Raw genomic sequence first — 23867 nt, 5'->3', positions numbered from 1 at the left:
ATTTTCCATAAAACTTTATTTAGCAACTTTAATTTATGGGCAAATACTCTTGAATAATTAAAAGAGAAACATTTTATAAACGTTGCAGGAACAAAAAGCAAATAGCTCTCTGTCACTTAAAAAAATTACACAGAAAAGTTAAAATGTCTATAGAGGAAATGAGAGACAAGGAAAATTCTAATCGTTAGCTTGGAGGCTGAAAGGTAAAATATGGAAAAGGTGAAAATGAGAAGCTCATTCTCTTCCACAAAACAAGGAATTGGGTAAGAGAGGCAACCAGAAGCCGCGTGCCAGCACCCAGGCAGTTCCAAGTGGATTCGGGGTGAAGTAATCTTGGAATCTTGGTGAACTTGATGGGTAAAATACACAAATGCTCATCAAGGTACTCTGCCCATATGATGCTTGACTGCCCAAAGATGGTTAAAATGTTTTTCTGTTTACTTTAAGACATTTTTAAGATATCTTTTCTTTTTTCTGAGGTGGAGTCTCTTTTTTTTTTTGCCCAGGCTGCAGTGCACTGGCACGACCTCAGCTCACTGCAACCTCTGCCTCCTGGATTCAAGTGATTCTCCTCCCTCACCCTCCCAAGTAGCTGGGACCACAGGGGCGTGCTACCACATCTGGCTAATTTTTGTATATTTAGTAGAGGCAGGGTTTCACTATGTTGGCCAGGCTGGTCTCAAACTCCTGACATCAAGTGATCCACCCACTTCGGCCTCTCAAAGTACTGTGATTACATGCTTGAGCCATGGTGCCCGGCAGGATCCTGTATTTTATTATACTTCTATAATGTGGTTTCAGGGTTGCTATGTCCAAAATGTCTGGGGAAGTGGAGGCGGTGAGCAGGGACAAAGTGGGGTCTGCGCTGTGCTACTGATTGCCTGGTAGCATAATTTTATTCACTTTGGGCTGAAGAGTATTCCATGGTATATATCAACCAGATAGTTCTATTCAATCAGAAGCACAGGCATCTGCCTGGTGTGATTGGGTGGGCACTTGCGGTAGTCATTAGAGCTGTCCCTTGAGTGCTTCTGTTTCTTATGGCTGCAAGCCAGGACTGTCCTTCCACTTCCTTTGAGTTCGTTGTAGTTATGACCTGCTTTGGTAAACATAATAGAAGAATAAGTGACATCTGTTACTCCCAGTTGCGCTTGGGGAGAGCAGGTGCTCACTGCCTTGGCCCCTGCTACTGTTGTGAAGGTGTCTTGTCCATTATCTTGGGATCCAGAGTGAGCACAACATGGCCCAGCACCCCCAACACACATGCACTGCATCCATACAAATAGCAGTCACGATAATGGAATGGTATGTTGCTGTCTTAAGTCCTTGATATATTTTTTTGGAACCACAGCATAACCCAGGTCATCCTGACTGATGCCACCATTTCAAGCTAAGAGAAATGAGACTGAGAAAGATTAAGATACTTTCCCAAGATTGGACATGGTGTTCCTACCCATTGTGCTTGCCTAATAGGTATGTGTTCTGGTTTTGACAATCAATATATAGACAGAATGAGAGCAGAAACATTTGATTATTTACCAAGAGCAGGAAAAGGAGAAAGAATTAAACAGAGGGGAAGAAGATATGTAAAGAGGAAAAGAATAAAATAGGAACCAAGTACATGCAATCTTTATAATTTCTTTAAAATTTTCTTCTCTTTTAAACTTCGTTATTTTAAAAAAGGAATGAGGATCTTTCATTAATTTTGTAGGGCATCCCATGCTTTTTGTAAAACAGAAATTCATTCATTTTCCCACTAAATACAAATATGTATTGCCCATCTACTATAGGCTATACATTAAGCTTTTGTTCTGCACAATTCTCTTTATTTAAAAAGGTATAATTTGTCAACATTTATTTCGTAGATTTATAGCCAAGTGTTGTTCATATAGCTATTGGTTTCACTTTGATCTCCTCTATTCAGAAAAACAGAACAATCAAGGAGACACTTTAATAACTAATTATAAGATAAACATTAAGATCCTTGCTTTAGGTTTCTGTGCGCACTGTACAGTTTGTTTTGAAATTATTTTTGTATTCATTCATTTCTCTTAATTTTTGTTCCAGTTGAGAGAGAGTTTATTTAAGCACAGAGATCAAGGACAGAGTGGAGTTCAGGACACACTTTCCAGTTGCCTTGGGGACTGCTCTGTAGAACAAAAGAGAAACTCAAGATTTTAAGGAAGAAAAGTACAAATGAAGAGAAGATGTGGATGCAAAAGTTGTTAATCAGTAATTCTCATTGGTTTCCTGAAATAACTTTGACTCATGATTGGCTATACATTATTGAATTATAGGGTGTATGACATTTGAAAATGTATTTATTTGAAATTAATTTGTTTAGATTTTTATGGATTTAGGGGTCCAGGTGTAGTTCTGTTACATGTATCTACATATATTTTGTAGAGGTAAAATCTGGGCTTTTAGTGAGCCATTTCGCAAATAATATAGATTTTACACGATAGGCGACATTTCACTTTCACCCTCATTCCATCCTTCCACTGTTTGGAGCCTCCAATGTCCATCATTCCACTCAGTATGTCCATGACCATGGTGTAGCCCCCACGTGTAAGTGGGAACATGTAGTTCTTGATTTTCTGTTTCTGAGTCATTTCACTACGGGTAATGACCTCCAGTTCCATACACATTGTTGCAAAAGTCATAATTTTATTTGCTTTTATGGCTGAATAGTATTCCATGGTACATAGCAACCAGATTGTTTTATTCAATCATGTGTTGATGGACACTTAGGTTGACTTCACAATTTTGCTATTCTGAATTGTGCTACAATAAACATACAAATGCAGAAATCTTTTTTATATAATGATTTCTTTCTTTTTGGGGGTACCTGTGCAGTAGTGGAATTGCTGGATTGAAGGGTAGTTCTATTTTTCATTTTCTAGAAATTATCACACTGTTTTCCATAGAGGTCACACTAATTACACAGCCACCAACACATCTTTTCCAATATCTTGCTTTGTGACTTTTTCTGAGACAGGGTCTCCCTTCGTTGCCCGGGCTGGAGTGCAGTGGAATGATGATAGGTCACTGCAGCCCCAACCTCCTGGGCTCCAGGTCTCCCGGCTCTGCTTCCTGAGTAGCAAGGCCCACACTACCACACCTGGCTATTTTTTTTTTTTTTTTTTTGGAGACGGAGTTTCGCTCTTGTTACCCAGGCTGGAGTGCAACGGCGCGATCGCGGCTCACCGCAACCTCCGCCTCCTGGGTTCAGGCAATTCTCCTGCCTCAGCCTCCTGAGTAGCTGGGACTACAGGCACGCGCCACCGTGCCCAGCTAATTTTTTTTTTGTATCTTTTAGTAGAGACGGGGTTTCACCATGTTGACCAGGATGGTCTCAATCTCTTGACCTCGTGATCCACCCGCCTCGGCCTCCCAAAGTGCTGGGATTACAGGCGTGAGCCACCGCGCCCGGCCCTATTTTTTTCTTGTTTGTTGAGACAAGGTCTCACTCTGCTGCCCAGGCTTGTCCTGAATGCATGGGCTACCCACTTTGGCCTCTCAAAATTTTACAAGCATGAACCACTGCACCTGGCCATTTTTGACTGTTTAATAACAGCCATTCTGACTAGTATGAGATAATATCTCATAGTGGCTTTAATTTTCATGTTATAAACAATAATTTTCACAAGTAGGGTTGATTGTTGTATTTGATAATTTTGGACAATTGTAGTATTTATCAATATTTTAAAGTGATCAAACTTGGTGGGAAGACTGGTTTATTTTTCTCCTATATTTATAGAAAATTCTATTATAAAATCAATGTCATGTAATGAGGCAAATAGTGACTCAACAGTTGAGTATGAAAACATAGAAATAACTTATTACACTGTTGTGTCAAGTGGGTAATTAATAAAAACATTATATTAGCAAGTAAAAAGAGCATAAATTAAGGAAGAACAAATCTGCCCTTCCATCTGCAGGGTGGTTGGATGGACTGATGGGGTCAAAGCCAGTGGCATCATGAGCAGGAAACAACGTGTCTCTCAAGCTGCAGCTTTGAAATGTCACGCCGCCTCCTGCTTGGCTGATGGCTTCTTTCTGCCTCAATGGAAGACCCTCTTCTCTAGTGTCAGGGGCTGTCAGAAACTTGTTTATGAGTAAGAATATCCCACTGCCTGGAGGATCTATTTCCACCTTTACACAGAAGCACACAGCTACACAGAAGAGGTTTTGGGACAGAACGTCCCACATCTGGCTGGACTTCATGGGTTCTGAGGACATAGGGCCTAGGTCCACTTTGCAGACCAGACTCGACACTGGGAGCTTGACACAGAGGCCCGCCGTGCTCTGGGTCTGTGACTCCAGCCTCGAATCCCGCCCCACAGTCTTATAATAAACTCTTTTCTTAGTTTTTGTGAGTCATTCCAGGTTTCTTGAAGCGAGTTTTTTCCCTTTTTGCTACAAGCTAATAATCCTGAGTGTGTTGACTGCAAAATCTGTTTAGGTGACTGATTGCACTAGGATTTATATTATTTTCCTGAAATTTCAGATGATTGTAGAATTATTCGGGATTTTAAAATGAGTAATCTGTTGTGACTTATTTCTTCTAAATAAACACCAACGTTTGTGCTTAGTTTCGAATGGTTATGTTACGCTATTTTCACGCAGATAAGCCCGTGAGTCATGTAAGCGTCAGACCTCACAGAACTGGGGTCACCGTGGTCATGGTGCTGAGAATCCACCTGCCCAAGGAATGACTGCACTGGGTCTTGCTTCCCAGGCCTCCAACGGACTAGGCTCTCTCTCCAGAGTGATTTGTCTATGCTGGAAGACTGAACCTCTGTGGTTTTAGTCTTTAAGCAAGAATTTGTGGCATTATTTTTGCTAAAGGAACTCTTAGAAGAGGTGTAGAATTTCCAAAACGTGACCCTCAGGAGACTCCTTCCTACTCCAAACACCGGGTAGCTTCCCGACACAGCCCAGCCCCTCAGCTTGGTCCAGAAGACCGAAGTCCCACCTGCTCACCTTCAGCCTCCCTGTGCCCTGCTCCCCTCCTAGGGAACAGGCACACAGGGAGAGGGCGGAAGGAGCCCACTACAGAGCCCGACTTCACCCTCCACTTCCCCGAGGAGGAGAGATGTCAGAAAAGTTGCTGCTTTACACAGAGTCACCTGTTCCTGTGTGCTTGGATGGCGGTTGCTTATATCAAGACAGAACCTTCACCAGGTAGAGAACCATGAGGGTCTCCATGCAGGGAGGGCTTCATCCCTGGCCACCACTCCTGGGCACCTTCCGTTCTGCTCTCGGCCCTTCCCTTTCAACAGAAGCGTGAATCACTGTGTGCACTCACCCACTCCCCCGATACCGGGTGAGCCTCAGACTCAACTCTCCCCAGCTCATGGCCTTCTGTCTGCAGCTTCACTTCCTTCAACCCAAAACCTTGGTTAAATCCCGTGGGGGTGGAGAGGAAACGGAAGCAGCTGCTCTGCACTCTCCTTGCCAGAACATTCTCCTCCTGGCTTTCTGGGTGTAGCACATGGGGTACTGGCCTCCGGGCTTTTTGGACAGTTCCCCCTTTGTCATTTCCCCCGGCTCTTCACGGTAGCCACCCTTGGTCAGTGCCGCTCTAGGTGTGGAAGATGTCTGAGAACCCCACCCCGGAGGCACCTGCCCCGAGGGCTGCACCCCTCTGTCCTGAAATGGCAAAGGGGAGGGCTGCGCAGGGCGTCCTGAGTCTTAGGACTGCAGCCTTTTCTTCAGAGCGAAGCTACCCACTGTTCTACAGAATAGTTTTGACACTAAGGGGATGTCATCTATTAATTAAAACATCCTCTTTATGTAAAACAAGAGTTCACTGCATGTCACTTTCATTTGTGTTTTACTTTTCCATCCCTACCAAGAAGCCTGACCTGAGTGCTTGTTTTAAATCCAAGTCCAGAGAAAGAGCTGCCAGGTGTGAACATGTAAAACTCTCCCAGGGCACAGCGTCCCAGCATAGGAAACAACCTCCCAGCCTGGGGCACACCTCCCAGGAAGGATGACAGCCGGCGATGCTTTCTCTGTGTGATCTTGCCGGTCTTTGGTCCGCTTGGCATTTCTCATTTCTCCCCATCAGTACACACACACACACACACACACACACACACTCTTTTGGACTTTGTTTGCATGTAAAGTCCCAGTCTCCTGTGGAAAGAAGCAGACATCGATCGCTATGTATTTAGTGTCTAGGGGACGGGATGAGAGAAGCAGAGTCCCTGGAGTCTGCTCAACTCTGCAGGCACAGATGGAATCTACAGCCTGGCCAGTTCCACTGAGGCATCGGCCCTGCCTGTGGACACAGCCAGCCCCTCCTCCTGGTCTCACCAGGAATTCAGACCAAAGCAGCAGCCCAGCTTCCAGGGCAGCAGCCTGGGCGCCTGTCTCTCCCTGACCTCCTCACCAGGGGCTGCTGAGGCTGAAGGCCTGGGTTTCCAGCCCCTGGCTGCTCTCTCCCTGTTCTGAGGCTCAGGTCTCCTAAAGCCACAGCAGGTCCTCAGATGGCCTTGCTGTGGCCGTATCAGCTCCCAGATGCTCCTCTAATCTGCACACCAGCAGAATGAGGAGGCTTCATGAAGGAACTGCAGAAACCCCGCCTGTGTGCACATCCCCAGACAGCCAAGAACTCAGAGGGAGGCGATGCTACTGTTTTATTGCAGGAGGTTGGGGGGGAGGTGTGAGCTGCACACAGGGGCTGTGAGAAGTAAGGAGGAAGGAGGGAGGGCAGCGCCCCCTGCCGAGCAACAAAGGCCTCCTGCCGCCTTCTCTGTCTCCTGGTGCAGGCCCATGGGGAGACCTTCCTCAGGGTGGGGATCACCAGTCCAGGGGTGACAGCACTACAGGGGTGGGAGTAGGATGTGGTCGGTGTGGCTGGCCTGGCACAGACCCCTAGGCTTTCTGACACCTGGATTTCACCAGGGACATTGTGTTCTCCCAGGGAACTTCGTAGATCTGGAAAGAGCAGAACTCTTTCTGTGAAAGGGAAGAGAGAGGGACAATCAGTGTGGGTCACAGTTAAAGGGGAAGACACCTGGGCATGAGATGTCAGAAGCTGCGTGAGGATCAATGGAGGTGAGACACTGGGCCCCCACCCCACCCTGCTGAGTCCCCGAGCACCGAGCTAGAATAAATAGTGGCTGTTCCATTGCCCCACACCAGCCTGCAGGATTCCTGCCCCAGCACAGCCCTGGGAGGAGCAGCTTGTGCAAGGCCTCCAGAGCTCCAAGGGTGCAGGGAGGGGGAGGCGGCTCACTGCACCCAGCTCCTTCTACCTTCAGCACCCAGGCCAGCACCAACAGGGGCCAGAGAGAAGAACCCAGGGCAGCGGAACTCCCCCTCAAATAACTGGGACATGGGGAGGCGGCAACATGGGGACTGTGGCTCTCCCCTGAGAGGAGACCTCATGAGAACCAGCAGGTCCTTGGAGAGGCTGGTGTCGGGTGAGTGGGGCAGGGCTGAGGGTTTGGTGACTAACAGGCTTCTAGTTCCCTCTAATCTGCTCAGTGTGGCCATGGCTGCAGGCAGGTGCCTGAGGCTGGGATTAGACAGAGCCCCTTCTCCTTGCCCAGCACCCAGCCCTGCAGCTGCTTCCTTCAGGTCGGCAGGCAATACCCCAATGCAGGCTGACTTGATCTCCCAGTAACCATTCCTAAGGAAAAGGCTTTCTAGCAAGTCAAATTCACCACCGGCATCCCTCCCCACCTCATCTGCACACGCATAGGCAACTACATAAACTTACTTGAACCCTTCACCCACACGGATCTGTGTAGAAACTCCTATACTCCCCCGTCACATCCACACACACGCACACATGCCCCTATCCACCTCCCCACACAAGGGCACATGTGTGTACAGACATGTACCTTTCCACATGCACACCTACACCTATCCACACCCCTAGGTACACATCCATGGCTCCCACAAACACACTTGGATACACACATGCCCTCCAAATGTGTGTAGGGCAGAGGCTGACACACACACACCCCTCTGCAGTGCACGCTGTCCTGGGACCCATATCGGGAACGTACCTTCTGCAGTTCCGGCTGTTCACGGAACGGACAGGTGTCCAAATCGGGCAGGGACTTGGTACATGTGGTTCGGCCAATCTCTACGTCGAAAAAGTAGTTGGTCCCGGCCACGGTCTACACACACGAGAAAACAGGACACACGAACGGTGCTCTCCATCAGTGACAGGCACCCACAAGCACTTCACTGTGACTGAGACACTGGACTTGCCTGGGGCTAGGTGAGCTGCCCACACTGTCACCACAAGGCCCACAAGCCCCTGCTCCTGTCAGCTGTCGGGGTGCTGGGCCTCATGCCCTCTCTTAAACATTGTGTTCTCTGTGCCGGGTAAAGGATTCATTGAATTCTGCTACCTGTGGCTGAGGGGCGAGGGGACACTGAATGTTTTCTATTAAGGCTGTCATCTGATGACAAAATTTCAGCTAACTTCCTAAAATCTCACACGCTTCATAGAACCCAGATTCATCTATTACTTCATTTAATTGTAGGAAATGAGACGCTTCACACGCCCAGATATTTGGGGCCAATAAGAACTGCTTTCTGGATGCCTCCTTTTTAAGTGTGAACTTCCATCAACATTTCTAAAATCAGCAGCACACCTGCGTGTCTTACAATTGCAGAAAAGAATTGAGCCGTTTCCCTACACTGGGCCTCTCCCAGACCAACTTGTCAGAACCGTGGAGAAACCTGGGATGAGGGACCCTGAGGCCAGGGTGCTGGATCTTGCCCCTTGAAACCAGGAAAACTGCTGAGCTCCTTCGAGTCTCAGGTTACCCATGTATACAATAGGGTTCTGGGGCTGATGGTCTGCAATGCCCTGTGCTTCACTCCAAGTTACCGTTACACTTGAGAGGGAGGTGCAGGACTGCGGGGACCTCAGCAACAGAGAGTGCACCCCATGTGCAGGGAGAGGGCCCCAGCTGAGGGCTGCAGGAGGAGAAACGGGGCTGGTCTGGACTCCTCTGAATCTCCAGGAGAAGGTGGAGGAACTATAAAGCCTGCCTCACTGTTTGTTGCTCTGCCATGGGATGCAGGTCAAGCTGGGACCTGGGTCAGCCTAAGAGGCTGTGCTCAAGGGTGTGACTCGGGGAGGGAAGCAAGGCTCTGCAGGACAAAGAGCCAGGCTCCCACGTGGTCCCTGCGGAGAGGACTCAGGGAGGAGGACCGGCCTCATGGCCTGGATCTCATCCTGAGCAGCGCCAAGCCCACCCCGAGTCAGCACAGTCCCATCTACACCTGCTGAACCCTGGGGAATGCCACGGTCACGGCACAGACACAGCGGCTCCTGCAGGTTAAAGGAGGTGAAAGGGCAGGACCGTGGCTACAGTGCATGTCCTGGGACCGACCTTGGACATGAAGGCCATCAGCAGAGAGTCAGGGAAAGCCCAATGAGTCTGAGCATTAGATCATGAATGTGTCAGTGTTGATTTGCTGGGAATGCTATTGCGAGTGGAGTGAAAAACCAGGCTGGGACTCAGGACCCCTCGGGTGGTGGCAGCACGCACCTGCTCTCTGGCTCGCAGTACCCGCAGCGGGCGTCTGTAGTAGGCATCTTTGGTGGCCTCATTGTACTTGCTGACGGCGAAGTGAAGGGCACGCTGTACCCACTCATCATTGAGGTCTGCATCATAGATGCCACTCACAAAATTCTGATTCTCCTTCTGGGAGCTCAAAAGTATCGTATCCTCCTCCTCCGGACTCGGAAGTATCCTGTCCTCCTCCGCCGCCAGGGCCACAGGCAGAGCGGCCAGCAGGAGCAGTGGGATGCAGAGCGGCAGGGCCATGGGCTCCTCAGAGGCAGAGCACAGAGCTGGAGCTGCAGGAGAGGACGCGGAGAGCCTGAGGTGGGATACCCAGAGGAGCAGCAGCCAGGCATTTATCCTGCTGGGGCATCCCAGCCCCACCCCTTCCATGCCCGCCCCTCACTCCTCCTCCTCTTTCTGTCCACCCCTCTCTTCCTCCATCTCTCCTTTCACTGCCCCACCCCCCAACAAGCTCCATCTCTGCCTAAGTTCCTCCTGTCCATATCCAGCCTCCGCCTCCATCTCCCCTCCTCCCCACTCCTGTCCTCACTGCAGCCTCCCCCGAGCAGTGCCCCTCTTCCCCAGTGCTCCCCACTTGGAGTGACCCTGATCTCCACAGAGGGAACATTGCTCCTTTGGCTGTGAAAGCAACGTGACATCCTGTTTACTCAGAAAAGGAAAAAAAAAAAACAGGGTTTGGCCTCCTGGGGTCTTCAGATGTCAGGGGCATCCAGGAGCACTTAGACACAGCCTCGGAATCTCTGGAGCAGGGAGGTTATTTCAGAAAGTTCCAGAAGACTCTGCCCACACCCTACTGTGGATAATTTCTTTGTAAAATTTAAGGGAATTAACCTTTTGGGAAAAGGTCACTGGCTTGTGTTTTCATAACTCATTATTCAGTAAACAAACCTGTCACCAGCTACTCCCCGTGCCAGGAGTCCTAGGGCTTGAAGATTGAACCTGGATAATGAGCCATAGAGGTGACGTGCAGAGCTGCCACCAACAGAGATGTGACCCGGACCCATGAGCAATTTCACATTTCTAGTAGATGCTTTGCAAAGATAAGAATAAATGGGTGAAAGTCATGTTAAAATATGTATTTAACCTAATATAGCCGTAATATTATTTCAGCCCATTGGAACAATTATTGAGATACTTTATGGAGTTTTTTTTTTTTTTTGGTTTCGTAAGTCATTGAAATTCCCTGTGTATTTTTTACTCTTAGACCAGGAGTCATTTTGGACCGGCCCCAGTTCAAGTGTCCCGTGGCACATGTGGCTGGTGGCTGTGGAACTGCACAGTCCGTTCCTACACAGTGTGTGTAGGGATGGTAGGTTATGATTACCAATTATTATCAGGGAGTTAGAATCGCTCTGTTGGAGTGAAATAGAACAGGGGCTGCAGAGAGACCGTAGGACTCTGGTCAGCAGGGTGGTCTCTACCAGACTGGACGGGTTGAGAAGCCCCAGGCAGCGGGGGAATAGCCAGTGCAAAGCCCTGAGGTGGGGCTGGGTGGGCCTGCTCCAAGAGGAAGCTCCTGGAGGGGGTGTGAGCAGGGAAGGGAATGACCTGGAATCTCACCATAACTGTGAGTGGGGCCGAGTAGAAAGTGCAGGGAGACCTCCGTGGGGGTGTCAGGAGAGGGAGCAGCTGCCTCACGATGAATGTGGGAGCCCAAAAGCCTCTCTTGCTCCAGTCCTAGGGAAGACATGCTTTGGACTCCTTTCCTGGGTGCACTGCGTGGCAGACTCGCCCGATATTTAAAAATTGCCTTGAATGAGGTAGAATTTACATACAGTAAAGTGCCTAATTGTATGTGCGCAATCTGGAGGATTTCATAAATGCATACACCCGTGTTACCACTTTGTCCAGACCCGTTTCTGCCTTGCCCCAGATGGTGTCCTCCTTCCTCTGCAGCCCACCCTCGTGCCCACCCCGCCCTGGCAGCCCTCATCCGGCCCTGTAGACTGCTTTGTCGCCTGTCCTTAGCTTCCCAGGAATGAGTCCTGCAGTCCGAGCCCCGGTGTGTCTTTGCTCTTTGCTCAGCGTGGCTTTCCAGCAGCCCCCGAGTTGCTTCATTGCCAGGATTGTGAGTTCTCCTTCTCCCCAGACTGAGGACGTGGACAGCTGGTTGCCCTGTGGGCTGTCAGAGCCCCCAGCTCGGCAGGCTGCAGTCCTGGGCTGGAATGTGACTCCAGGAATGGAGAGTGAGGGGGCTCTGGGCAGTCAGCTGCTCCTCGTGTTGTCTCAACCAGACCCTGCGTGTCTGAAGGTGACCCTGTGGCAAATGCCCTTATGGTGAGGTGGCAGACTTGCCCAGAAACACTTGGAAACCCTTGGCCTCTGCAGGGCACCCAGAGGACTCTCCTGGGAGTTGGGGAGGTGAGGGTCAGCCAGCATCAGCCCCGACCCTCTGTGATCCTTGGGCCCGGCCATGGCTGGGCTGGATCGGCAGGAACTCAATAGTGGAAACAACATTACTGATGGGTTCATGTTCAGTGTTAGAATTGGGGACCTTGTTACCCGAGGCCCAGTGGTCTTCTCACCCCACTGTGAATCCAGCACCCCTAGAAAAGCTGTATACCCCACCAGACACAGCAGGTGTCCCAGGCATGGTGTTTATTGCTGGGAGAGGGAGGGAAGGTCTTCAAACAGGGTTACACATGATGCCTCCTAGTTAGACAGGAAAGTGTGGAGAGATCCCTAGACAGGGAAAGAGAGGGAAGTCCCTTACCAGGCAGGTATTGAGAGCAGAATGGTCATCTCCAAAGGTAGGAGTTAATTTTCTGCTGTGGCTCCCACCTTCCTTGGACACCTAGGAGTAAGGACTCAGGAAGATGTGCTGTTCAGAGGGTAAGCTGAGAGTCAGGCAACCTTCTTTTCTTTATCACTGGAAAGGAGATGGTGGTCACCCAAACAGCGAGAATGTGCTGGTGGGTGAAGTGAGAGGGAGGGGTCAGAGTGCTGTCCTGTGCCCCGTATGTGATGACACCACAGGTAGTCATCCTCTGTCTGGATGCTGGCATGCACGGCAGGGAGGGTCAGCTGTCCTGATGCAGCACCCTCTCTAATCTCAGTAGGAAACACACCAGTGTAGGCTGCTCTTAGGAGGAGGTACAGGTGTGGTGTCCAGTGTGGAGTGATAGGAAGTGGCAGGTTAGGGTAGGTGGCCAGCGGCTCCAGATGTTTGATGACCTTAGGTAAATGTGTCTGTCGTGTATCTGTAGAAAGAGGCTCCTTTGTAAAGCGTAGTGTCTGGGGGTTCAGACAAGCACAGATGGACAGACTTCAGCAGTGATGTGTCAACACGGTTGAAAATGATGGAGTAGGCAGGTGTGGTGGTGCACCTGTAATCCTAGCTAATTAGGAGGCTGAGGCAGGAAGATTCCTTGAATCCAAGAGTTCAATTCCAGCCTGTACAACACAGTAAAACCCCCATCTCAAAAAAAAGTTGACAGAACACTTTGTTCCCTGATTTCCATAGTCCACAGTTTTAAGGACACATTAGGAGAGGCCCAGATAGCAATCATGGACTGAGGACCAAGCCTGGGGCATCCAGCACCCATGTAACCTGGAGGAGTCCAGCTGCCCAGGAGGGGGCATGTTTCCCTTCTGCCAGGTGACAAGAGAAAGCCGTGTTCCTCCAGGCTGCCTGGGTGACTACTGATCCCATGATCTGAATTAGTAGGATGAGAAATTAGGTGAGTGGTAGAAGTTCTCTGTAATGAATGAGCAATCATAAGTGAACACTGAACAATACTATAATTAACGAATGACCAAGCACAGAAAGCATCACCTGAAGGGGCCAGTGGTGAGGACAAGTTGGCCAAGGGTTGAGATTCTGCACATTTGGATTTTGAGCAACTAACACTTTGGTCTGTGGTAGGAGCTGAGACTGAGCAGCCACAGAATTTGGTGGCTTCTCAAACGGGAGCCTCCTTTATGGAGTGCCTGGAAGTCTCTGGGGTCAAGCTCATCTCTTACACACTCCCTCCCTCCTTCTTTTCTCCCTCTCCTCTAACATTGCGGCTACGTGGATGCTTCTAAGCTGTGAGCCAATGTTGGGAACACATTTGGCTCTGCTAGGACATATGGATGCTTCTAAACTATGGGCCAGTGTTGGTAACACATTTGGCTCTCCTAGGACATGTGGATGCTTCTAAACTATGGGCCAGTGTTGGTAACACATTTGGCTCTGTCACATCATTAGGAAACTGTGATACTCATGAGGAATCCTGCTGGAAGCCCCTGCAAGAAAAAGCGAGAGAGGGCAGAGCCCAGTGTCTGAGGTCTCACTGTTTTGCACTCCATGGAGGGAAAGCAAAACCTTTGTCTCAGGGACCAGCTTATGAACAGCTTTCATGGCTTTGGAATGCAAGTTGACATTTATTTTTCAAAAAGAGCATTTGCCACGGCAAATTCAGTGACTGAAGAACCACATATGAATGGAGGGGACGCGGGAGGCCTCTGGGACCTCAGGCTGCCAGCTGGTGCAGTCAGGGCTCCATCTGATTTCTTGGGCTGCAGCCTGCTGAGGACTGGCCATGAGGAAAACTGATGACTCTGAGGAGGTGAGTCATCTCCTTGATATCTATGGATGGACACATTTTCTAATTCTGTTTGGGTCACTGCTGAGACTTCCCTGTCACTGTTTGTGTAGCCTTAAATTTCAATTCATTTAGCAAAGTGCAGTGACTGTCGAGAGTGGTTCCTGTTCCTGCTTGGAATCCTGTTCAACCCAGTCGCTGAGTGCTGGAGGTCATCGGGACAGGCCTGCCCCCTCCGTGACCCTGACTGCCCTCTCCTCCCTGTCACAGAGGAGCTGGATCCAGAGACAAGACTCACCTTGACCAAACCTCAGTTAAGCTCCCCCGAGCCTTCTCCCCTAGGCCTCAACTACTCCCAGCCCGGGACCTCCTGTCCCTGCCAGGGCCACGATGCCCTGTTTTAGGAAAGAATCCTGCTAAGTCAGTTTAGAAAGAATCCCTCACCGTTGGTATCTGATCACCCTCAACATCCGATCACGTTCTTCATTCTTCAACTTTGATGTCTAAGGCTTTGTCCTGCCTTTAGCAAGAATTCTGTCAGGTCAGTTTATCTAGAAACTTCTACCTTTGATGTCTCTGCTTTATCCATTAACCCTACCACCCCCATCCTTGGCTATAAACACTCGCTTCCCACTTCCCCTCGTCTCTGGAGTTGAGCTCACTCTCGTTCTTACTGTGAGAGTGTTGACACCTACTGCCATCATCCTGAATCATCTCAAGCAAGCTCAGGCTTCAAGCAGTAAAGCTGCTCATCCTCTTGCCCATGACATCATCACTGGACATCCTGCAGGCTCCAATCATTCATCATGTCCCGTGTTAAGATCATTTTGGCCCACACCCCTGCCTCCCATCCTGTATCCCCCTGTTAGATAATAACCCCACTGTTATCCATGGTTCTGCCCAGAGATTGGCTGTGACCACCGGCAAGTTGTTAAATCTCCCACTGCTTTAGTCTCATCATTTTAAAATCAGGGATATAATGATTCCCAGTATCAGTGAGTTATTATGATGGTGGACTCTGTAATAAGATGCTGCATGATCTCATTGGCCTATGGCATTGACCGGTTAGTTATTTTGTTCACATCTGCCGTCATACTGGTAGTCACTCACCTAGGATGGGATTGTCTGGGCTGGCTCTGCTCCACGTCTATCATCCTTCTCCAGGGACCAATGGCCGACATTTTTCATATTCTCACATGGCAAGAGCAGTGCACAAGAAGGCAAGGTGAACTGCGCAAAAGTATCTGAAGCTTCTGGTGACTTCACACCTGCAACTCTCCCTTGGCTAAAGCAAGTCACATGGTCCAGCCCGAAGGAAAGTGATGGGGATGTGCACTCTGCCATAGAGGGTAGAAAACAGGGAGTTACTATTTTGAAGAATAATCTAATATGTCCCAGTAGTGTACCACACTGACTCATAGGGGCATCAGGATAATTTAATGAAATACTTCTGAAGTGCTTAGTACAGTGCCTGGCATATCTATGTTTCCAGCTATCAATCTCTCAATTAATCTAATCTGCCTAATTAATTTAGGTATGCAGGTGTGAAAGGAAAATACATCTCGGGATCCCTAAATCACTAAGCCAAAGGGAAAAGTCAAGCTGGAAACTGCATCGGGCAAACCTGCCTCTCATTCTGTTCCTAAATAAGATAGCTACAAAGATTGAAAAAACTGTCTACCTCCAGCACAGCTTGCCCACAAGGAAATTCCTTGTGCACAAAAGACAGACAGAACTCAGTCATCCCTCTGCTTACATGAGACAAATGCATATCTGATTGCTTCCTTTGCCCTATTGTTTCATTCAATATTATTCCTGTAAATTGCTTATTCAGTTAAAGGCTAATCAGAAACTCAAATGAATGCAACCGTTTGTCTTTTATCTACCTATGACCTGGATGCCCCCTCCCTACTTCCAGTTGTCCTTCCTTTCTGGACTGAACCAGTATATACTGATTGATGTCTCGTGACTCTCAAATGTGTGAAACAAGGTGTAACCCAGCCACCTTGTGTTACATCTTTTAGACTGACTGACCATGCCATGTGTGGTGTGGTAACCTCTGTGACCTGCACATACACTCCAGATGAGTTCCTGGAACTAGAAAGTCTGAAGTAACTGGACAATCACAAAAAGGGGAAGAAGGATCAATGTTTGTGGCACCTAATTAACTTTGAGAGATTCTTCTATTGTTCCTATTCTTGCCTCAACTGATAAGGCAATTGGACTTTGTAACTGACCTCGGGCAACCTCCTGACTCCAGGTCCTATGACCCCCTCCCAGCTTGTAAAAACTGCCCTAAATTGTAACTTCTGTAACTTTCCTCTGCCTACCTCAAACTTATAAAACCAACTCCTATCCCACCACCCTGCACTGACTCTCTTTTAGGTGGGTTCTGGACTCAACCTGCCCATGGCTTCCAAGTGTCCTTAAATTGAAACTCTGATGTGTACTTTGCATCTAAACCGGTCCCTGCCTGTCCCTGGCCTCCTTGGGGCTTCCTGCAGGCCAAGTGGGCTCTGTCTTGGCCTTTGGGTGAGTGTTTCGACAGTTCTGCCTCTGGAAATTTCTGTGGAATTCTAAGTGCACCTGGTCCTGGACCTATTTAAGACTTTTTGGAAGGCTGATCCTCGAGGGGAAGCTTGATGGGTTTAACAGTTGTAGTGCTATGGAAAGAGGATGCAAGTCAGTGAGAAGGCAGATGGAGATCATGGAATATAGGCTGGATTTGGAAGGAAAGGGCTGAGCCCCACGAGCCCCTTTTGGTTCCATATGAAGTTTAAGTTGGATTTTCCTGTTCTGTGAAGAAGGTCATTGGTAGCTTGATGGGGATAGCACTGAATCTATAAATTACTTTGGGCAATATGGCCTTTTCATAATATTGACTCTTCCTAATCATAAGCATGGAATGATTTTCCATCTGTTTGTGTCCTCTCTTATTTCCTTGAGTAGTGGTTTGTAGTTCTCCTTAAAGAGGTCCTTTACATCCTTTATTAGTAGTATTCCTAGATATTTTATTCTCTTTGTAGAAATTGTGAATGGCATTTTGTTCTTGATTTGGCTCTCTTTAAGTCTGTTATTGGTGTATAGGAATGCTTGTGATTTCTGCACATTGATTTTGTATCCTGAGACTTTGCTGAAGTTGCTTATCAGTTTAAGCAGATTTTGGGCTGAGATGATGGGTTCTTCTAAATATACAATCATGTCATCTGCAAATAGAGACCATTTGACTTCTTCTTTTCCTAATTGAATACGCTTTATTTCTTTTCGTTGCCTGATTGCTCTGGCTAGAACTTCCAATACTATATTGAATAGGAGTGGTGAGAGAGGGCATCCTTGTCTAGTGCCAGTTTTCAAAGGGAATGTTTCCGGTTTTTTCCATTCAGTATGATACTGGCTATGGGTTTGTCATAAATAGATTTTATTATTTTTAGATATGTTCCATCAATACTTAGTTTACTGAAAATTTTTAGCATAAAGCGCTGTTGAATTTTGTCAAAGGCCTTCTCTGTGTCTATTGAGATAATCATGTGGTTTTTGTCTTTGGTTCTGTTTATGTGGTGGATTACGTTTATAGACTTGTGTATATTGAACCAGCCTTGCATCCATGGGATGAAGCCTACTTGATCGTGATGGATAAGCTTTTTGATGTGCTGTTGCAATCAGTTTGCCAGTATTTAATTGAAGATTTTTGCATCGATGTTCAACATGGATATTGGCCTGAAGTTTTCTTTTTTTGTTGAGTCTGCCGGGTTTTAGTATCAGGATGATGTTGGTCTCATAAAATGATTTGGGAAGGATTTCCACTTTTTGTATTGTTTGGAATAGTTTCAGAAGAACTGGTACCAGCTCATCTTTATACGTCTGGTAGAATTCAGCTGTGAACTCGTCTGGTCCTGGGCTTTTTTTGGTTGGTAGGCTATTAATTGCTGCCTCAACTTCAGCCCTTGTTATTGGTCTATTCAGGGTTTCAACTTCTTCCTGGTTTAGGCTTGGGAGGGTCCAAGTGTCCAGGAATGTATCAATTTCTTTCACGTTTACTGGTTTATGTGCATAGAGTTATTTGTAGTAATCTCTGATGGTAGTTTGTATTTCTGTGAAATCAGTGGTGATATCCCCTTTATTGCTTTTTATTGCATCTATTTGATTCTCCTCTCTTTTCTTTTTTTATTATTCTGGCTACCAGTCTGTCTATTTTGTTGTTCTTCTCAAAAAAATCAGCTTCTGGGTTTATTGATTTTTTGAAGGGTTTTCGTGTCTCTATCTCCTTTACTTCTGTTCTGATATTAGTTATTTCTTGCCTTCTACTAGCTATTGAGTTTTTTTGATCTTGCTCCTCTAGCTCTTTCAATTTTGACCATAGGATGTCGATTTTAGATTTTTCCTTGCTTCTCATATGGGCATTTATTGCTACAAATTTCCCTCTAGACACTGCTTTAAATGTGTCCCAGAGATTCTGGTATATTGTGTCTTCATTCTGGTTGCTTTTATTTCTGCCTTCATTTCATTGTTTATCCGGTCAACATTCAGGAGCCAGTTGTTCAGTTTCCATGTAGTTATGTGGTTCTGAGTTAGTTTCTTAATCCTGAGTTCTAATTTGACTGCACTGTGGTCTGAGAGACTGTTAGTTATGATTTCCGTTCTTTTGCATTTGCTGTGGAGTGATTTACTTCCAATTAAGTGGTCAATTTTAGAGTAGGTGTTATGTGGTGCTGAGAAGAATGTATATTCTGTGGATTTGGGGTGGAGAGTTCTGTAAATATCTATTAAGTTTGCTTGGTCCAGATCTGCATTCAAGTCCTGGATTTCCTTGTTGATTTTCTGTCTCATTGATCTGTCTAATATTGACAGTGCAGTGTTAAAGTCTCCCACTATTTTTGTGTGGGAGTCTAAGTCTCTTTGTAGGTCATTAAGGACTTGCTTTATATGTCCTGGTGCTCCTGCGTTGGGTGCATATATATTTAGGATCGTTAGCTCTTCTTGATGCATTGATCCTTTTAGCATTATTTAATGCCCTTCTTTGTCTCTTTTCATCTTTCTTAGTTTAAAGTCCACTTTATCAGAGACTAGGATTGCAACCCCTGCTTTTTTTTTCTTTTTCTTTTTTTCTTTTCTTTTCTTTTTTTTTTGCTCTCCTTTTGCTTGGTAAATCTTCCTCCATCCCTTTATTTTGAGCCTATGTGTGTCCTTGAATGTGAGATGGGTTTCCTGAATACAGCACACTGACAGGTCTTGACTTTTTATCCAATTTGTCAGTCTATGTCTTTTGATTGGGGCATTTAGCCCATTTACATTTACAGTTCATATTGTTATGTGTGGATCTGATCCTGCCATTTTTGATGCTAGCTGGTTGTTTTGCCCATTAGTTGATGCAGTTTCTTCATTGTGTCAATGCTTTCTACCACTTGATATGTTTTTGGAGTGGCTGGTACTGGTTGCTCCTTTCCATATTTAGTGGTTCTTTCAGGAGCTCTTGTAAGGCAGGCCTGGTGGTGACAAACTCTCTCAGCATTTGCTTGTCCATAAAATATTTTATTACTCCTTCACTTATGAAGCTTAGTTTGGCTGGATATGAGATTCTAGATTGAAAGTTCTTTTCTTTAAGGTTGTTGAATATCGACCCCCGCTCTCTTCTGACTTGTAGGGTTTCTGCCAAAAGATCCACTGTGGGTTTGATGGGCTTCCCTTTGTGGGTTACCCGACCTTTCTCTCTGGTTGCCCTTAGCATTTTTTCCCTTGATTTCAACCCTGGTGAATCTGACGATTATGTGCCTTGGGGTTGCTCTTCTTGAGGAATATCTTTGTGGTGTTCTCTGTATTTACTGGACTTGAATGTTGGCCTGCCTTGCTAGGTTGGGAAAGTTTTCCTGGATAATATCCTGCAGAGTGTTTTCCAGCTTGGAGTCATTCTCCCCATCACATTCTGGTACATCTATCAAACGTGGATTAGGTCTTTTCACATGATCCCATATTTACTGAAGCTTTGTTTATTTCTTTTTACTCTTTTTTCTCTAATCTTGCCTTCTCATTTTATTTCATTGAGTTGATCTTAAATCTCTGATATTCTTTCTTTGGCTTGGTAGATTCGGCTATTTAAACTTGTATATGCTTCATGACGTTTTCATGCTGTGTTTTTCAGCTCCATCAAGTCATTTATTTTAGTTGGCATTTTGTCTAACATTTTTTGCAGGTTCTTAGTTTCTTTTTTTTTTTTTTTTTTTTTTTTTTTGTGGAAATTGAGGCACAGAAAGGTTAAGTAACTTCTCCAAGATCACACAGCACTGGTAGAACTGAGATTTTTTTTTTTTTTTTTTTTTTTTTAAGGTGTCCTTGTTTTTTTTTTTCTTTTTTTAGAGAAAGAGAGAGAGAGAATAGGAAGGAGAAAAAAGGAAGAGAAAGAGAGAGAGAGAATGGGGAGGAGGGAGAAGGAAAAGAAAGAGGGAGAGAGAATGGGAGTATTGCTTTCTTGCCCAGGCTAGAATGCAATTTAGTAATGGGTATTGAAAACCTCTTTTATACTGATAATTATACTTAATGATGTAATCAGGAAGGAGTAAGGGAAGAAGATAACAAACAAACAGCCAACCAATATTTAATTTAAACCTATGAAATGCTATGCGATTACTGAGGAGTGATTTACTTCCAATTATATAGTCACCTTTGGAATAGGTGTGAGGTGGTAATGTATGTTTTGTGTATTTGAAGTGGAGAGTACTATAAATATTTATTAAGTTTACTTGTTCCGGGTCTGAGTTCAAGTTCTGAATATCCTTGTTAATTTTCTATCTCGTTGATCTATAGAATCGTTAGCTCTTCTTGTTGCATTGATCCTTTTGCCATTATGTAATGTCATTCCTCGCCTCTTTTGATCTTTGTTGCTTTAAAGTCTACTTTATCAGAGGTGAGAATTGCATCTCCCGCTTTTTGTTTATTAGTTTATTTTTACTCTCTGTTCAATTGGTAAATCTTCCTCCTTCTCTCTGAGTCTTTGTGTATTGTTTCATGTAAGATGGGCCCGGATGCAGCATACCGATGGGTTTTGGCTTTTTATCCAATTAAAATATATGTAAGTTTAATACCAGCATTTGATGCTAGCTGGCTGTTTTGCCCATTAGTTGATGTGAATTTTTTATTGTGTTAAAGTTCTTTGCTTTTTGATATATTTTTGGAAAGGCTGATATTGGTTGTTCCTTTATATGTATAGTGCTTCTTTCAGAAGCTCTTGTAAAGCAGGCCTGGTGGTGGTGAACTCTCTAAGTACTTGTTTGTTCGCAAAAGATTTAATTTTTCCTTCGCACATAAAGCTTAGTTTGGCTGGATAGGAAATTCTGGGTTGAAAGTTCTTTTCTTTAAGGATGTTAAATATTGGTCCCCACTCTTTTCTGGCTTGTAGGGTTTCTGCTGAGAGATCTGCTGTAAGTCTGATAGGTTTCCCTTTATGGGTAACCTGAACTTTCTCTCTAGCTGCCCTTAGTATTTTCTCCTTCATTTCAACCCTAATAAATCTGGCAATTATGTGCCTTGGGGTTGGTCTTCTTGAAGAATATCTTTGTGGTGTTCTCTGTATTACCTGGAGTTGAATATTACCCTGCCTTGCCAGGTTGGGAAAATTTTCCTGAATGATATCCTGAAGAGTATTTTCCAACTTGGATTCATTCTCTTCATCACATTCAGGTACACCTATCAAACGTAAATTAGGTCTTTTCACATAGTCCCATATTTCCTGGAGACTTTGCTCATTCCTTTTCATCCTTTTTTCTGCATTCTTGTCTTCTCGTTTCATTTCACTGAGCTGGTCCTCGACTTCTGATATCCTTCCTTCTGCTTGATCAATTCGACTGTTTAAACTTGTGCATGCTTCGCGAAGTTCTCGTGTTGTGTTTTTCAGCTCCATCAATTCACTTATATTCTTCTCTAAATTGTCCATTCTCATTAACATTTCGTTAAACCTTTTTTCAAGGTTCTTAGTTTCTTTGCATTGGGTTAGAATAAGTTCTTTTAATTCACAGAAGTTTCTTATCACCCACGTTTGGAAACCTGCTTCTGTTATTGGAATACCGGTGTAATCTATTAAGCCTTGTTCCGTTACTGATGAGGAATTGCAATCCCCTGTAGAGGGAGAGGCATTCTGATTTTGAGTATTCTCTACCTTTTTACGCTGGTTTCTTCCCTTCATTATATATTTGTCCGTCTGTCGTCTTTATAATTACCGACTTTCTAACTGGGTCTCTGACGTCCAACTTGTTGATTCCCTGCGCCGAAATCTGAGCAATCCACTGAGCCGGCCAAAAGAGCGGTGTTAAGATTGATGGTGCTTTTCTGCCCGGGAATATCCGGACTCTGCACCAAGAACTGGCGTGCTAAGGCACCAGCAAAACCGCCACGCCGGCCACAAGAGTCGCCCTGGCGACCCGTGGAGCTCCTCCACTGGGAATCTCGTGGTCCGTGAGCAACTAATATTCGTCTGAAAGTGTGGCGTCCTCTCGTTCTTTGCGCTTTCACTGGGAGGTACGTGCCCGAGCTGCTAATCATCAGCCATCTTGGATCTCTCTAGTTTCTTTGCATTGAAATAGAACATGTTCTTTTAGCTCAGAGAAGTTTGTTATTACCCACCTTCTGAAGCCTGCTTTTGTCAATTCGTCAGACTCATTCTCCATCCAGCTTTGTTCCCTTGCTGGTGAGGAGTTGTGCTCCCTTGGAGGAGAAGAGGTGTTCTCATTTTTGGTGTTTTTATCTTTTTTGTCTGGTTTATTCCCATCTTCATGGATTTATCTACTTGTGGTCTTTAAAGTTGGTGACTTTTGAATGAGGTCTCTGAGTGGATGTCCTTTTTGTTAATGTTGAAGCTATTTCTTTCTGTTTTTTAGTTTTCCTTCTAACAGTCAGGCCCCTTTGCTGCAGTACGGCTGGAGGTCCACTCCAGACCCTGCTTGCCTGGGAATCACCTGCAGCGGCTGCACAACAGCCAGGGTTGCTGCCAGTTTCTCCTTCTGTTATCTTCATCCTAGAAGGGTACCCACCAGATGTCAGCCTGAGCTCTCCTTTATGAGGTGCTTCTTTGGCTACACAGGGGTTGGGGAGCTGCTTAAGGAGACAGTCTGTCCGTTATCAGAGCTCAGGTGCTATGCTGGGAGCTCTGTTGTTCCATTCAGAGCTGCTGGGCAGGTACAATTAAATCTGCTGCAACGTAACTCATAACTGCCTCTTTTCCCAGGTGCTCTGTCCTGGGAAGGTGGGGCTTTATTATAAGTTCCTGAGGTCCTGCTGCCTTTTGTCAGATATGCCCTGCCCAGCAAGGAGATTGTCTAGTCACGGTGTGCCAGCAGAGGCGTTGCTGAGCTTCCTCAGGCCCTGCCCAGCTGCTGTGGTTTTCTTCACAGAGGTATAATTAAAACTGCCTCAGTAATGGTGGGCTGCCTCAGTAATGGTGGACTGCCTCAGTAATGGCGGACTGCCTCAGTAATGATGAACTGCCTTGGTAATGGTGGACTGCCTCTGTAGTGGTGGTCTGCCTCAGTAATGGTGGACTGCCTCAGTGATGGCGGACTGCCTCAGTAATGGTGAACTGCCTTGGTAATGGTGGACTGCCTCCGTAGTGGTGGTCTGCCTCAGTAATGGTGGACTGCCTCAGTGATGGTGGACTGCCTCAGTAATGGCGGACTGCCTCAGTAATGATGAACTGCCTCGGTAATGGTGGACTGCCTCTGTAGTGGTGGTCTGCCTCAGTAATGGTGGACGCCCTTCCCCCACCAAGCTGGATTGTCCTGGGTCCAGC

General features: G+C 46.3%; 1 protein-coding gene across 1 annotated transcript; it reads right to left on the bottom strand.

Moving 5' to 3' along the window:
* Positions 1 to 6632: 6632 nt before the first annotated feature.
* LOC135276065 (cystatin-S-like) lies at positions 6633 to 9896 on the bottom strand. Its single transcript, XM_064379443.1, has 3 exons — positions 9531 to 9896; positions 8028 to 8141; positions 6633 to 6969 (listed from the first exon to the last, which is right to left on the bottom strand). Exons 1-3 carry the CDS (start codon positions 9807 to 9809, stop codon positions 6886 to 6888), a joined length of 477 nt encoding a protein of 158 aa, XP_064235513.1. The 5' UTR covers positions 9810 to 9896; the 3' UTR covers positions 6633 to 6885.
* Between the last annotated feature and the right edge of the window lie 13971 nt (positions 9897 to 23867).

The sequence above is a fragment of the Aotus nancymaae genome, unplaced genomic scaffold (genome assembly GCF_030222135.1).
Source record: "Aotus nancymaae isolate 86718 unplaced genomic scaffold, 86718_ANA_hifiasm-v0.15.2.pri h1tg000001l, whole genome shotgun sequence".
Lineage (NCBI taxonomy): Eukaryota > Metazoa > Chordata > Mammalia > Primates > Aotidae > Aotus > Aotus nancymaae.
Note: the sequence above shows the minus strand (reverse complement) of the source record. Positions and strands in the feature narration are given on the sequence as shown.